Consider the following 16672-nt stretch of genomic DNA (forward strand, 5'->3'; position numbering starts at 1 on the left):
TAATGTGATTTTAATGCTTTCAGGCCCTCATCGTACCAAGGGATTGATTTCTGATTTTTTTCCGTATTTAGTTTTCATGGGTTCTAGTTTATGTTGTAGGATTGTGCTTCTTCTGTCCCAATCTGATAGGAATTCTTCTGAAACAGCAAACAGGGAAAACCTCCACGTAGAAAGTCCAACCAAATCGGAGTAGGAGTAGAGGATGGCCAACAGACACTCCAACACAAGAAATGGTGCTTAAAAGATGCTTTATTCACTGCTTGTACAGAAGGACCTACCGCTTGTACATAACTACATAAGTATTACCACACTGGGACAGACCAAAGGTCCATCAAGCCCAGCATCCTGTTTCCAACAGTGGCCAATCCAGGTCACAAATACCTGGCAAGAACCCAAAAAAGTTCAATACATTTTATGTTGTTTATCCCAGAAATAAGCAGTGGATTTTCCCCAAGTCAATTTAATAACGGTCTATGGACTTTTCTTTTAGGAAGCCGTCCAGATCTTTTTAAAACTCCGCTAAGCTAACCATTTTTACCACATTCTCTTGTAACGAATTCCAGAGTTTATTTACACGTTGAATGAAGAAACATTTTCTCTGATTTGTATTAAATTTCCTACTTTGTAGCTTCATCGCATGCCCCCTAGTCCTAGTATTTTTGGAAACAGTAAACAAATGATTCACGTCCAACAGTTCCACTCCATTCATTATTTTATAGACCACTATCATATCTACCCTCAGCCATCTTTTCTCCAAGCTGAAGAGCCCTACAAGCTTCAGCCTTTCCTCATAGGGAAGTCATCCCATCTCCTTTACATTTTTGTCACCCTTCTCTGTACCTTTTCTAATTCCACCATATCTTTTTTAGATGCTGGACCAGAATTGAACACAATATTCGAGGTGCAGTCGCATCATGGACCGATACAAAGGCATTATAACGTCCTCACTTTTGTTTTCAATTCCATTCCTAATAATGCCTAACATTCTATTTGCTTTCTTAGCCGCTGCAACACACTGGGCAGAGGGTTTCAACTTATCATCAACAACAATGCTGAGATCACTTTCTTGGTCGGTGACTCCTAACATGGAACCTTGCATTACATAGTTATAGTTCGGGTTCCTCTTTCCCACATGCATCACTTTGCACTTGCACTTGTACAGAAGGACCCGACACGGTCTGTGTTTTGGCATAATCAAATGCCTGCCTCAGGGGTCACAATGATGTTCACACAGACAGTGAATTGATAAGACTGTCTAAAGAGCACCATTTGGAAAAAGTCCAAACACCCAGCGTTACCTGAAAGTGTCAGCTCAATGCTAGGTGTTTGGACTTTTTTTTCCAAACGGTGCACTTTGGACAGTCTTATCAATTCACTATCTGTGTGAACATCATTGTGAACCCTGAGGCAGGCATTTGACTAGGCCAAAACACGCACCATGTCAGGTCCTTCTGTACAAGCAGTGGGTCCTTCTGTACAAGTAGTGAATAAAGCATCTTTTAAGCACCATTTTCTGTGTTGGAGTGTCTATTGGCCATCCTCTACTCCAATTTGGTAGGAATTCTTCTAAGTCAGTTCTTGGGGACCATTGATTTTCATATAAAGCTGTCCAAAATTTAGTTGGATCAACTTTACCTCACGATTTGTATGGTGTTATTGTCTGAGGTTGCGGGGTCCCATGTTCTTTCCAGTACAGAGTTAAGTTTAAAGTGCTCGGACCAGGGAGTGAGAATCTGTATGCGAGTAGGTCTAGGGCATGGCCTTTGACTTGGGTTGAGGTTACTGATGGTCTTTGGAAGTCCCATAGTTGAAGAAATTTGTAGCAATTTTTGGTGTTATTTGTACTTTGGTCTTCTAGGTGTAGATTAATATCTCCTATAACCATCGCATTGGAGTTGGATATGCATGTGTGTGAGGTGAAGTCCATGAAGTTAGTTTCAGCTGCTTTTCAGTTTCCTGGGGGCCTGGAAAATAATATGCAGCACAGGTGGTTGTGTAGGGTATTGTCAGTGATCCAATCAACGCTATTTCTAGTTGTGGTGTTATGGATTCCACAATGGTTTCCACTGTTTAAAAAGATCTGTAGATCAGATCGATGCCAGCACATTTCTTTCCATTTCTGGTTCAATGTAATATTTTATAACTGGGAGGACATAGGTCCTGGATTATGGGGTCTTCTTTGTTATGAATCCATATTTCATTGAGATGTACAAGGCCAAGGTCTTTGAGATATACAAGGCCAAGGTCTGTTTTGTTTACCGCTGATCTAGTATTGATGTATCCCACTGGTATTGGTAGGTAATTGTCCTTTATAGGCGCTGTTTTGGTGATTTTTACTACTTGGCATGTTGTGTGCAGACATTTTCAGCAGCATTAATCGGTTAAGCATCTCACAAAGTGAGCAGTTACATAAGTACATAAGTGTTGCTATACTGGGACAGACCGAAGGTCCATCAAGCCCAGTATCTTGTTTCCAACAGTGGCCAGTCCAGGTCACAAGTACCTGGCAAGATCCCAAAACAGTACAATATATTTTAAGCTGCTTATCCTAGAAATAAGCAGTGGATTTTCCCCAAGTCCATTTTAATAATGGCTTATGGACTTTTCTTTTAGGAAACTATCCAAACCTTTTTAAATCCTGCTAAGCTAACTGCTTTTACCACATTCTCTGGCAAAGAATTCCAGAGTTTAATTACACATTGAGAGAAGAAATATTTTCTGATTCGTTTTAAATTTACTACTTTGTAGTTTCATTGCATGCCCCCTAGTCCTAGCAGGAAAGTTTAAATAAGCAATTCACGTCTACTCGTTCCATTCCACTTATTATTTTATTAACCTCCATCATATCTCCCCTCAGCCGTCTTTTCTCCAAGCTGAAGAGCCCTAGCCATTTCAGTCTTTCCTCATAGGGAAGTCATCCCATCCCCTTTATCATTTTCGTCGCCCTTCTCTGTAACTTTTCTAATTCAACGATATCTTTTTTGAGATGCGGTGAACAGAATTGCACACAGTATTCACAGTGTGGTCGCACCATGGAGCAATACAAAAGCATTATAACATCCTCGTTTTTATTTTCCATTCCTTTCCTAATAATACCTAACATTCTATTTGCTTTCTTTGCCGCCACAGCACATTGAGCAGAGGGTTTCAAAGTATCATCAGTGATGATTAGTAGATCCTTCTCCTGGTCGGTGACTCCTAATGCTGAACCTTGCATCACGTAGCTATAGTTTGGGTTCCTCTTTCCCCACATACATCACTTTGCACTTGTTCACATTAAACATCATCTGCCATTTGGATATGTGGAGGGGCATAATTGAATGAAAATGTCTATCTTCATGGGTGTTTATCTCCGAGAACAGGTCCGTGAAGGGGCGGACCGAACCGCATTTTCGAAAAAAATAGACGTCCATGTTTTATTCGACAATTTGTGAGCTGGGCATTTTTGTTTTTCAATGATAATGGAAAATGAAAGCGCCCAGCTCAAAAACGAATAAATCCAAGGCATTTGTTCGTGGGAAGGGCCAGGATTCGTAGTGCACTGGTCCCCCTCACATGCCAGGACACCAACCGGGCACCCTAGAGGGCACTTTTACAAAAACAAAAAAAAAAGGTAAAAGAGCTCCCAGGTGCATAGCACCCTTCCCTTGTGTGTTGAGCCCCCCCAAATCCCCCTCAAAACCCACTGCCCACAAGTCTACACCATTACTATAGCCCTAAGGGGTGAAGGGGGGGCACCTACATGTGGGTACAGTGGGTTTGGGGGGGTTGGATGACTAAGCATTAAGCAGCACAATTGTAACAAGGTAGGGGGGGATGGGCCTGGGTCCACCTGCCTGAAGTCCACTGCACCCCCTAACAACTGCTCCAGGGACCTGCATACTGCTGCCAGGGAGGTGGGTATGACATTTGAGGGTGAAAATAAAAAGTTGTGAAACATCATTTTTTGTGGTGGGAGGGGGTTAGTGACCACTGGGGGAGTCAGGGGAGGTCATCCCCGATTCCCTCTGGGGGTAATCTGGTCATTTAGGGCACTTTTTGGGGCCTTATTCATGAAAAAACAGGGTCCAGGAAAAGTGTCCTAAATTCTAGCTACAAACGCATACTTTTTTTCCATTATCAGCGAAAGGCGTCCATCTCTCCTCGGCCGATAACCACGCCCCAGTTCCACCTTCGCCATGCCTCCTACATGCCCCCGTCAACTTTGTACGCTTCCGCGATGGAGTGCAGTTGAAAACGTCCAAAATCGGCTTTCCATTATACCGATTTATTCGTTTTTGTGAGATAAACGTCTATCTCCCGATTTGGGTCGAAATCTAGGCATTTTTCTCTTTCAATTATAAGGTGGCTAGTCTCCCAGTCTCATAAGGTCGTCTTGCAATTTTTCACAATCCTCTTGTGATTTAACAACTTTGAATAACTTTGTGTCATCGACAAGTTTAATTACCTCACTAGTTATTCCCATATCTAGACCATTTATAAATATGTTAAAAAGCAGCAGTCCTAACACAGACCCCTGGGGAACACCACTCTCTACTCCATTGAGGATACTGACCATTTAGCCCTACTCTCTGTTTTCTATCCTTAAACCAGTTTTAAATCCACAATAGAATACTACCTCCTATCCCATGACTTTTCAATTTCCTCTGGAGACTTTCATGAGGTACTTTGCCAAACGCCTTTTTAAAATCCAGATACACAATATATACCGGCTCATTTCAAAGAAATGTAGTAGACTGGTGAGACAAGATTTCCCTTCACTAAATCCATGTTGGATTTGTCTCATTAATCATGCTTTTGAATATGCTCTGTAATTTTGTTTTTTATAATAGTGTCTACCATTTTGCCCGGCACCGACTTCAGACTCACCGGTCTATAATTTCCCGGATCACCTCTGCAACCCTTTTTAAAAATTGGCATTACATTGATCACCCTCCAATCTTCTGGTACCATGCTTGATTTTAAAGATAAATTGCATATTACTAACAATAGTTCTGCAAGTTCATTTTTCAATTCTATCAATATTCTGGGATATGTACTATCCAGTCCTGGAGATTTGCTACTCTTCAACTTGTCAAATTGCCCCATTACATCTTCCAGGTTTACAGAGATTTGATTCAGTTTCTCTGACTCGCCAGCATTGAATACTATTTCTGGCACTGCAATCTCTCCCACATCTTCCTTGGTGAAGACCGAAGCAAAGAATTCATTGAATCCCTCCGCTATGGCCTGGTCTTTCTTGAATGCCCCTTTTACCCCTTGGACATCTAGCGATCCAACCGATTCTTTTAACGGCTTCTTGCTTTTAATACACCCCAAAAAGTTTTTACTATATGTTTTTGCCTCCAACACAATCTTATTTTCAAAGTCTCTCTTTGACTTCCTTATCAGCGCTTTGTATTTGAGTTGCCATTCCTTATGCAGTTTCCTATAATTTTCAGTTGGATCCTTCTTCCATGTTCTGCCTCGACCAAGTGATTTAACTGGCTAGGAGTCATTTCTGGCCAGTTAAATCACTTTGAATATTAATCCCTGAGGTTTGAGAATCTGTTGCCCTCCATGTCACATTGGTCTTGCCCTCTGAATGAATTATGAGTTGTCTACATTATACTTTTCTTCATTGGTTTATATGGTCTTAGACATGTGGAGGATAATTCTATGACAGCACTAGCTACTGCACCTATTTTAAGCCTATAATGTAAAGAAAACTAGGCACCTACTTTTCTTTAAAGAATAATAATGTAAGTGGCACTGTTCCCTCTAAGCTAAGTGGGAGTCCTCCAACTGCATTACTGCACTACTGCCAGTAGGAGATGGTGTTTCAGTATTGTGATAGGCAAGTTCCCTGGAGTCCTACAGAGTTTGACTTTCCCTCACTGCTGAAAATGTGATAGTGAAACAGCACCCCCCACTGGCAGAACCGTAGGTGGAGGACTCAGCTTAGAGGGAACAGTGGTAAGTGGCAGAGGACACACATACATTAACATATGATCCCTTACACCATCTATATAGCTGGTATAAATGTCCATGTTAGATTTTAGCATGTACGTGCATAAATGATAGAATTCTGTAATTTACACATGTACCTGTGCATTCTGCCCACTCTATGCCCAAATTCCACCCATGCACACACACACCAGCAAAGTATACATCATCAAAGCATGCATACTTTTCCATTAGTTAGTATTCCATAAGAAGTAATCTATGCATGTAAGTAGCTATTTGTACATATAAATGACTAGAATATCACAAGCACTTTCCTGCAGCTTATAACTAGATGGCATCTTACAGAATTACCCCTCAGGAGCTAAAGTTATAAAACTAGGAAGAGCATAAAGGACCTTAATTTTTTTTCTGATTTTTTACTTTGCAGAGGTTGCAGTGGTGCAGTTCTACTGACAGATAACCATTCCTTCATGTGACATATTTATTCTTGTGTTCTTCAGTGGTTTTCAAAATATTTAAACCACAATCTGATTGTCAGAGAGCACTCCACTATATACATGGGTGCCAACTTTTCAAAATGATTAGGGATGCTAAACACATCACAAAATTATCCCTCCCTGGATACGGTGAAGGAGCTTCCTTAATTTTGGGGGGTGCTCAGCACCCACTGCACTCACAGAGCTGGCTTCTATGACAATATATGCTCTCCTCAAATATTTAAATTTTATCACCTACGAACAACCATACCAGTTCCTCGAATGGGACACATTTCTGGAGCAGCGGTTGATGCAGAAGACCAGCAACGTCCAGTGTCACAGCAACACAGACTTTTGGATATGAGCAGTTGTTGTTGATTGCTACATCGACCATTTGTCAGTGAGGTGAAACAATACCCTGGACGTACATCTAAAAAAAGACAGAAAGATAGATTTAGCGTATGAAAATAAAGGTCTAATAATCGTCTGGCATGAGGACTTCCATAATGAATTCTTTTTCCTACAAATCTCAATTCCTAAAATCTTGAGGGGGGAGGCTCTTTTATTAAAGTGCTTTATGTTTTTGCACTTACTGCACCTTAACAGCAAAATTTAAGGCACAGTGGACTAGATTCTAAATATATCCCAAGATTCTATATAGTGCGCTTAGACTTAGGTGCTGAAATTTGCGTGGATTTTATAACACAGTGCGTAACTTAATTGGCTTAACAAGCTAATGAGCACTGATAACAGCATTTAAACCCACCACTAGAAACACCCCAGACTACACCCTCCCTGTTTCAGAAAGCCTGAAAATTCTCGGAGTTACAACTGACCGAAATCTCACACTAGAAAGCCATGCGAAAAATACAGCAAAGAAAATGTTCCATTCAATGTGGAAACCATTTCATGGGCTTTCCAAAATCTACACGCGTTGTTATAAAATATGGGCCAGTGCGCACAAGTCTACTCGCAGGGATTTACGCCAGCTTTTCATTGGCGTAAATGGACACACATAGACTTAGTCATATAAAACTACGTCTAAGCATATTCTAAATACCGTGCATAGGTCTAAGTGCGTTATTTAGAATACGCTTAGGCATGATTGTCAATTGCGCATTAATTTTAGGCACCATACATAGAATCAGGCCCTAAGCGAGCATTGGTGCTTAAGACAGTTTACTAACAGGACCTCTTAATAAGGCCATTGTCAAGTTTTTATTAGAAATAGTATCATGCCATTTATTTATTTTTTTATTTTTGACACCTACTCTTTGCAATATTTTTGAGTTTCCCATTTTGCCAATATGTGGTTTCACAACTTACCGATACATCTTGAGCCATCTGCCGCTGTAGAATATCCAAGAGGACACCTGCAAAAATAACTCCCAACTGTGTTGGAGCATTCCCCTGTGTCACAGATGCCAGGTATGGTAACGCACTCATCAATATCTACAATAAAAGATGGACTCCTTTAGTCAGTTTACCAGTGACTATGGCAGCAATTCAGAGAAATGTCAATATAGTAGAGAAAAAGTCATCTACAAACTAATTAGTCAAGAATATTGTTCTCAGTTTTTTTTGTTACATTTGTACCCTGTGCTTTCCCACTCATGGCAGGCTCAATGCGACTTACATGGGGCAATGGAGGGTTAAGTGACTTGCCCAGAGTCACAAGGAGCTGCCTGTGCCTGAAGGGGGAATTGAACTCAGTTCCTCAGTTCCCCAGGACCAAAGCTCACCACCCTAACCACTAGGCCACTCCTCCACTCAGTTTGTTGCTAACCACATATATATGATCAATAGTTGGTTGGTTTAACATGCAGTCAATTATACCCCCAAGCCAAGAAATGTCGACACAAACATGAATTATTTGATAACATTTTTAGGTGGCACAGGAATTGAACTGGGTGCCCTTAATGCAATTGGGAGGTGCTCCATAATAAGATGAGATCCACATCTCAACATGCTTCTGATGGTTTTACCTCACAACATATTATTAATGAGGCGTCCTCCAAACTGTCCACTGTAATTTTAGATACCTTTGCTCTTATATCACCCATTATAGAACAGAACATTGTGACCTTAGCACATGAGGAATATAGGTTGGGAAAAAATATTTCCTGGGCTTTTGCCTGTGATCAAGAACAGATCGAGCTTATCACTATCATAAAGGAAATTCTGATCACTGCTATGTTAGGTCACCGGTCACCATCTCTTGTCCAGATGTCTAGCACCAAATTGCCTGAATTTGCTGTAGGTCACCTGGTGGACAGTTAGTGTTCCAATCTGTTCATCACAAGGATGCTCTATCTGTACTTTGATCCCATGGTCAGGTCAACACACTGCTATTTACCCCGTTGTTAACATTGGTGTGCAAATGTTTGATCATACGCTAATGTATCCTTTGGACCATCTCACATAAAGCTTACACGTGTCTCTTCATGGGTCTGTTTGAAACCATAAAATCAAACTTGCTGTGACAGCCTACCTTGAATGTTGCAGACATGTGCATATGCATGAACAGCCTTTGAAAAAATAAAAATGAGATTAAAAAAAAATGTGTGTAAATTCCTCCAAATAGGCACAAAGGCTGACTCCATGACATCAAAATTATGAAAACTTAATAAAAACAGCTCTTAAAAAAGGCTGTCACAGCAAGTTTGTTTTTATGGTTTCAAATAGACCCAGGAAGAGACATAGATCTATTGTCCCTTTTTTTAAAAATCTGTGTTATATGAGGAGGCGGCTTCAGTGGCACCACCACTTTTTATATAATGAATACTTTCTTTAAGTGATTCTAATTTAATGATATTTTACTCCTTTATTATTATTATTATTATTATAATCATCTTTGGTGAAGTTTGTAGTTTCACACCAGCTGAGTAAGTCATCCTCATTGTTTTACTGGTTATACCAATTTGAACTTCTCAGTGTTTGTGTTTTATTGTTTGCCTCATTTATTTATTTATATTCCCCCAAATTCTATAAATGGTGCCATAAGGTGTGTGCGTGCACAACTTAATTGATTAACCCATTCAGCACTGATAATTGATACTTAACAAGCAATTAGCAGCACTAATTGGCTTTAATTAGAATTTAGATGCACAACTTTCTAGGTGTATACCATAATGCGGTGCACGTAAATTCTAATGCACACAGTTGAAAAGGGGCATGGCCAGGGGCATGGAATAGGCGGGTTGTGGGTATTTCAAAAAACGATGCAAACTACTATAGAATACACTCGATCTGTGCCTAACTTAGGCGCAGGTATTTAGGCCTGTTTTTAGGTGGCCTAAATGGGTGTGCCTACATTTTAGTCACAGGAATGGCATAGTTTATAAACTACACCTAACTTTAGGCGTTGTTTATAGAATTACACTAACTGACTGATTTTACAGCACCGATTTTAAGGTGACATATATAGAATTTTCCCCACTTTGTTTTAACTAGTTTTTGCTGCATTTATCTATTTTGTTTTCTTTAACCTTAATGTTATCCTAACTGAGGCTTCAGGGCCTACCCAGAGTGCTAGACAAAGGCCCCTGGAGATATTACAAGTCTAATCTGTTGGTGATGTCAGTGTAGGTAGACTGGATGTCTCCTACCTTTTGGGCTGGGTGTGCCCCGAGGACTGAGTTGAAAACCTCTGCACTAGAGGTTGCCAGTTCTATTTTGAACCAAGTCCTGGTAGGGGGCAGGAGTGACTGAGAATTGATCCTGCCCTGACCCCAAGATTGCCTCCCCCAAGATTTGGCAGATAGGCATTGGGGGAGGGGCTACAGTAGGGTGAGGGTAATTGGGGCAGGGGAAAGTTTGAGAGAACCTCAGTTGCAGGGCCATTGGGGTTTTTTTTTAGCTGGGGGGCCATCAGAGGAGTCTCAATTGGGAAGACATCAGAAGGTCTCAGTTGGTGGAGGTCTTAGGAGTCTCAAGTGAGGGACATTTGGGGGAAGACAATACTACAGCCTGGCCTTTTTAATAAGCAGTTGGGAGCATCAGACTGCAGCTTTCTGGTCCAATGTGCCCAGGCCAGACAAATAACACACCTTGTGAGGTTGATCACATGTAGTGATATTCTTGTACTGTGAGAGTGACTAACGTGCAGTACTGAGCTACCACAAGTTAGTCACTCCTGTGGTAATTAAGGTACAGTAAAAAAAAAAGTCTACTTTTACCGTATCTTAGTTACAATCCCTCCCCCCTTATCTGGGTAAACAGTCATCTATCCAAATAAACGGGCTATTTGAAAATTACCCATCTTCTTTGCAGGTAAAAGGCATGTTGGCAGTTCTCTGAGTTGTGTGGCTGGTCACGATCTTATATTTTGCTTTCACTGTGGCTGCTCTTCGCCCCCAGCCCCCAGAAGCTGCTGTTATAGGTAGCCACCTAGTTTGCTAATGGTTAATTCGGCTCTGGATTTTGAGGGTCATCTAGAAATTCATATTTGGTTTGAATAGTTACCCCTACATTAAGAGCTTAAAAAAACCTCCCAGTGTTAGTGGCTCAAATTCAGGTATCTTCTGACTCAGCTTCAACAGTTTCCTTGAAGGTCACTGTCGCCACTGTTTATGGAATATCTAACCAATATGAAAGCAACATCCCTTCTCTTTATTTCTGAGTTGATCCTAAATTAAACAGTATTCTACCATTTATATTAGTGCTGAGGTTAAGATAAACAGGATTGTCATTGCTGGAGCCACAGATCTTATAAAAAAAGATATTTCATGGATATTTGTGTTTCGGTGTACCATACTCTAACAATTACACCAAAGGTGAAGAACATTTTTGTAAGTCACAGGCAACACTTGGCTTTCCCTCAACTCCCTCTTTTGCCACGGATTTGCACTTAATGTAACCCACTCCTGAAGCTTCTCAAGGACCAAATTTTACCTCCTATCATGGAAAACAACTGCAAAATTTACAAAGTTTCATAAAATGCTACACATCCCTCTAATTTTTTCTGGGATGTCAGATTAAAGAACGTAAAATCTGCAAAGGATGCTGGAAAAATCTTCAGCATCAATATTTAGGGGTCCTTTTACTAACATCTACTAGACCTTAATGTATAAATTGGTGCTCATTAACCTCTACTGCACAAACAAGGTGACTACTTTTCCGTTAGTTTTACAATTAGCATGCGCTAATTCATGTGCTAAGGGTACTTTGTGTTAGGGGGTGTAAACCAGGTGGGCATGGATGGAGAACAGAGCAGTCACACAACCATGGAACAGAGGCTTTATAATTTTGGTTGCAGCATAGTTACATAATGTGACTATGCTGCAACCAAAATGTGACTCACATTCATTGCTAATACTTAAACTAGAAATCCAACAGTGTTGCAAACTGATATGTTACTCGCTATCAACCTTAAGATGTCTCCCTTCCCCCTCTGAGATAAACTCACAGCATGTGGAGATGGGAATAAGCCCTGGTGCCCAAGTAAGACAGAGCCACACATTAGTTGCAGGTAAAGGGAAACAGCATTTTCTAAAGCTGGTAGGTCAGGGGTCTTGTTCCATTCACAGGTAGGAGAAAAAAAGGCAACATAAAACTAATACGTAAATACAACAGTGTTTTTGTGTGGCCTGCTCCTGCAGGGCCACTGTGTACCTTATGGATTTTCAGTTCAGCTTATACTTAACTTAGCCTGGCTCTTCAAAGTTATCAGGGAAGTCTCTAGCAATTATTCAGGTCAAAATACAAACATTTTTAAGGTTCCCAACAGTTGGCCTACCTGACTGTAACAGTGGCAGTTCACATATAAGTGGTGGAAGCACATGCTTTGGGGCATCACTGCTTCCCTCTGGGCCTCCTTAACCTAGGGTTACCATATTTTGTCCCCCCAAAAGGAGGATGCATGCCCCGCCCCTTTCATGCCCCGCCCCCTTTCACACCCTCGCTCCGCCCCCTGTCACATTTCCCCTCCCCCCTGTCACACACCGCGCCACTCCCCCTCCCTGTCACCCTCCTCCCCTCACCTTACTACTGTCCTGGTGGTCTAGTGACCACTTCAGGGCAGGAAAGAGCCCCCTCTTTCCTGCCCGGAGCGCTGCTCTGCATACATCCTTCCTGTTCGTGATCTCGGCGCCGATTCAAAATGGCCGCCGAGAGTTGAAGTCTCGCGAGGTCACTTCAACTCTTGGCGGCCATTTTGAATCAGCGCCGAGATCACGAACAGGAAAGTTGCATGCAGGGCAGCGCTCTGGGCAGGAAAGAGGGGGCTCTTTCCTGCACCAAAGGTGGAATAGGTCACTAGACCACCAGGGCAGTAGTAAGTAAGGGGAAGGGAGGCTAGCAATCTGACTGTTTGTCTGGATTTCTGGACAAACGGGCAGGCTGACGGGCAGGCAGATTGGCAAAACCCGCCCGGTTGCCCGGACATGCCCTCAAAAAGAGGACATGTCCGGGTAAATCCGGACATATGGTAACCCTACCTTAACCTAGCTATGGCCTCAGTTTATATACTTCCTGGACCATGACCTTCTTGCTCCACCCCTCACATGCAACTTCCCCCTTGGGCAAGATTATGGAGTTTAAGGTGTCTCTGACACTGTGAGGGAATGCTATTAAGGCAGCATCCTATAGACTCCCTCACAGACATCTTTAATAAACATCAAACACTCCAAAAACACGAGTTAATATATCATGAGATTATAACCTGATTCTGACATTCTTCAGAGATGTATGCTTGCAATGGTCTTACCTTCACATTTTTGTGTTACGTCATTAAATTTGTGTCCAGCTGGGCATTTGCACTCAAACGATCCAACGGTATTAATGCAGTTCCCTCCTTGACACATCCCGGGGATAGCTTGGCATTCATCCACATCTGTCATATAGAAAGGTTTGAAAATTTCATATTTAATCATGATCTTAAAAGAACCGTAATTTATCCATCACAAGGAAATCAAAGTCTTTGTTTATGAAATCTATTTTAGAGAAAATGTGTTTGCCTAAATTATGAATTAATTACAAAGATCTGTTTTTAGGACAAGAGTCACTTCTTTGTTAACAAATTATAAAATAATGAGTGTTTAGACACATCACCATGAGAAATTAATTAGAGGTTAGTAACATAGTTAATGAGTCAAATAATGTCTAGTTGGCTGTTTCAGTCTACCCAGTTGTCTCTGGTTTCCTACCACTTGGGTAGATGAGTATAGATAGAAATTCTTTTACTTGACTCCTGCTCCTCTCTTCCCAATTGTTTAACCTTGGTCTCACCATTTCCTTCTGTATCTGTCCTCTGTGGAGGAGTGGCCTAGTGGTGAGAGCACTGGTCTTGATATCTAAAAGTGCCTGGATCAAATCCCACTGCTTCTCCTTTTGATTTTGGGCAAGTCACTTAACCCTCCATTGCCCCAGGTACAAAATTAGATTGTGAGCCCTCCAGGGACAGGGAAATAGCTAGTGTACCTGAATGTAACTCACCTTGAGCTACTATTGAAAAAGGTGTGAGCCAAAACTTACCCAGCCATCTTGGAAGCCCCAAACCACTGTACCTCTGCAGTTATGGTTGTAACAATGGCCCCGTCATGGAAGCCTACTCCAACTGTACTCCTGATGTTTGAGTTGTAGCTATGGCCACGTGATGACACTCTACCATTTCAGAAAAGTCTAATGCTGTTGTGGTTTTAACTACAGCCGCTTTATACCAGCTTCCTCTTTCTTTTTGGAAGCCTAAAAAGTTGATCACTTGCTGTCCATTTTCTTGTGTTTTCCCTCATTGGATTTTTGTTTCATATGATTAACCAAATGTTCATTTGTTCTACCCTTATCCTCAAAACCTCTCTTACCACTGTGCTCTGTTTTTCCTTACATTTAGAAGAAAATGTCATAAAGAGGGCAATTAGCAAAAACCAATTATGTGGGTAAACTGGATGACTGAAAGAATGAACAAAGCACATACTTCTGGGAAAAAATGGAGGCAAACTCAGAGGTGGGCTTACAGCAGGGGAGGCAATAGCCCAAGTGGTTTTGCACTTTCAAAATTATGGGGCCCTCTTACTAAAATGTGTTAGATTCACAGTTAACATAACTTAATACAAGAATTTAACATGAATTAAGTACATACCTAAGAAGGCAACAATTGGGGAATGTGCCCAGCAATTCATTTGCAGATCCCGTATTAAAACGTCTATAAGTGTGTGGTACACTGCTCGCAATCAGTGCATATGCACTTAGACCCTCCTATTTAGGAGGTGCTAAGTGGACCCGTGCTAACTGCACAAATGCAGATTAGCATGAGGTACGTGATCTATGCTACCTGCAGTTTGCTCTCCATGCCCATCTCTGTCCAAGTCTTGTCTAGGTACTGCCCCCTAACACAAAATGCTGTTAATGCATGAATTTGCACAGTTAATTTCTAAACCAATGCGGTAACAGTTGCCATGATTGTGCGAAACAGTTAACACTCACTAATTTGCACGTTAACTGCTCAGTGCGCTTTAGTAATAAGGTCCCCTATATGAGTTGTTCTCTAAGTGTACTATATGAATCAGCTGTAACTCTTAGCACTGTGGTTCCTAAACCTGGTCCTGGAGGCACCCCAGCCAGTCAGGTTTTCATGATATCCACAATGAATATTCATGAGAGAGATTTGCTTGCACTGCCTCCACTGAATGCAAATGTCTCTCATAAATATTCATTGTGGATATCCTGAAAACTTGACTGGCTGGTGTGCCTCCAGGACCAGGTTTGATAACCACTGTCTTAGCGTATGACCACAGTAATCGTTGCTGTGCTGGTATGACAGTGTGAGCTAAATCATATGCTCACAGCATGACTTTTCATGGGACAGGAAGGGGCAGGTCATGGGTGAACTTGAGCATCCACCGTACTTTGCATTTACCCCCTAATTCTATAAACGTGGCCAAAAATAGTGCATGCAAATTATTGCATGAACAATTTAATTGAATAATGAGCTAATTAGCACTAATAACAAGCAATTACTGGCACTAATTAGAATTAATTGGAATTTACATGTATAAATTAAGGTGTGTGGAAATGGGAGGGTCATGAGCAGAACAGGGCATTCCTAGCATTTATGTGCATTGTTATAGAATAAGGGGGATTACGCACCCAATTTAGGCGTGTACATTTGCAACATGTTTCAGTTGGTGTAAATGGCCACTCCTAAAGTTAGGCACGATTCCCAGGCATAAGCACTATTCCTATAAACTGTGCCTAACTTTAAGCTCGGCTTATAGAATAGCACTTTTTTCGGCGCCAATTTTTTCAGCACCATATATAGAATTGACCCCCTTAGTGTATGATAACCTACCAAATGCTATCACTGGTACAGAACGCATGGATGCACTTATCACCTCCTAGATAGGAGACAGTAAAGGCTGAATTCTATAAATGGTGCTCAGAAATGGATGCCAGAAAAGACTGGTGCTAAGAGCTAGTCTACAAAGGGTGCAGACTTACGCCTTCCGAAACCTGGTATAAATGCTGGTGCCCAGGTTGGGCACGTGAACGGATGTAATTTTTTGGAATGCAACTGACACGCCCATGCCCCCCCCCCCCCCCCCCCCATAACCGTGACCTCTCTTTTGCGTTGCGCACTATGGGTCCCTTTTACTAAAGGGTTGGCACTTGGCAACAGGCTTGCCGCATGCCAATCCGGAGCTGCTGCAGGAGCAGGCAGTAGATCCCACAGCCAGCACACACCATTTCCAGCGCTACAAAAATAGTTTCTATTTTTGTAGCAACAGTGCTTACCCGGCATTAATTAGGCAGCACCGCACATCACACACCTCAATGGGTAGCAGTAAGTGCTCCCCCCAGAAATGGCTGCGTGGCAAGTGGTTCACTTTTCGCACAGCCGTTTCTTTTCTATAAAAAAAAAAGACAGCTTTTTACCTGCTGTGGTAAAAGAGGGCCTCAGGGCACATCAGAAGCATGTGCTGACGCTAGTGCAGGCCCCCTTGTACTGCAGCTTAGTATGGGAGTTAGGCACCCTACATTACAGAAAAGTAACGACACGACCGACTTTTGTAAACTCTGTAAAATTTAAGTTCATGAGATTTGCCACAACACTTCAATCTAGAAACAACCAATTTAAGCTAAAACTAAGGGGCTCTTTTACTAAAGTATGGCATGCAGTTAACTCTCTCATTAGCTTGCACTAAGTGTCGTGCCACTGTGATGACAGTCACCGTGCTTGTGTAGTAATAACACACCCTAATTCGCGTGTTAACTGGAGGCTTTGTTAGGGGAAAGAAACTGGGTGGCTTATTGGC

The 16672-nt window shown here is 41.7% G+C and overlaps 1 protein-coding gene across 1 annotated transcript in view; it reads right to left on the bottom strand.

Moving 5' to 3' along the window:
* Positions 1–16672, bottom strand: part of FBN1 (fibrillin 1) — a 415078-nt gene that overhangs the window by 238951 nt on the left and 159455 nt on the right. The window contains exons 8-10 of the mRNA XM_030189555.1: positions 13129–13254; positions 7749–7874; positions 6694–6852 (exon numbers count right to left, since the gene is read on the bottom strand). Coding sequence (XP_030045415.1) covers positions 6694–6852; positions 7749–7874; positions 13129–13254 — 411 coding nt within the window. The remainder of the gene's footprint in view (positions 1–6693; positions 6853–7748; positions 7875–13128; positions 13255–16672) is intronic.

Source organism: Microcaecilia unicolor, chromosome 1 (assembly GCF_901765095.1).
Source record: "Microcaecilia unicolor chromosome 1, aMicUni1.1, whole genome shotgun sequence".
NCBI classification, from domain to species: domain Eukaryota; kingdom Metazoa; phylum Chordata; class Amphibia; order Gymnophiona; family Siphonopidae; genus Microcaecilia; species Microcaecilia unicolor.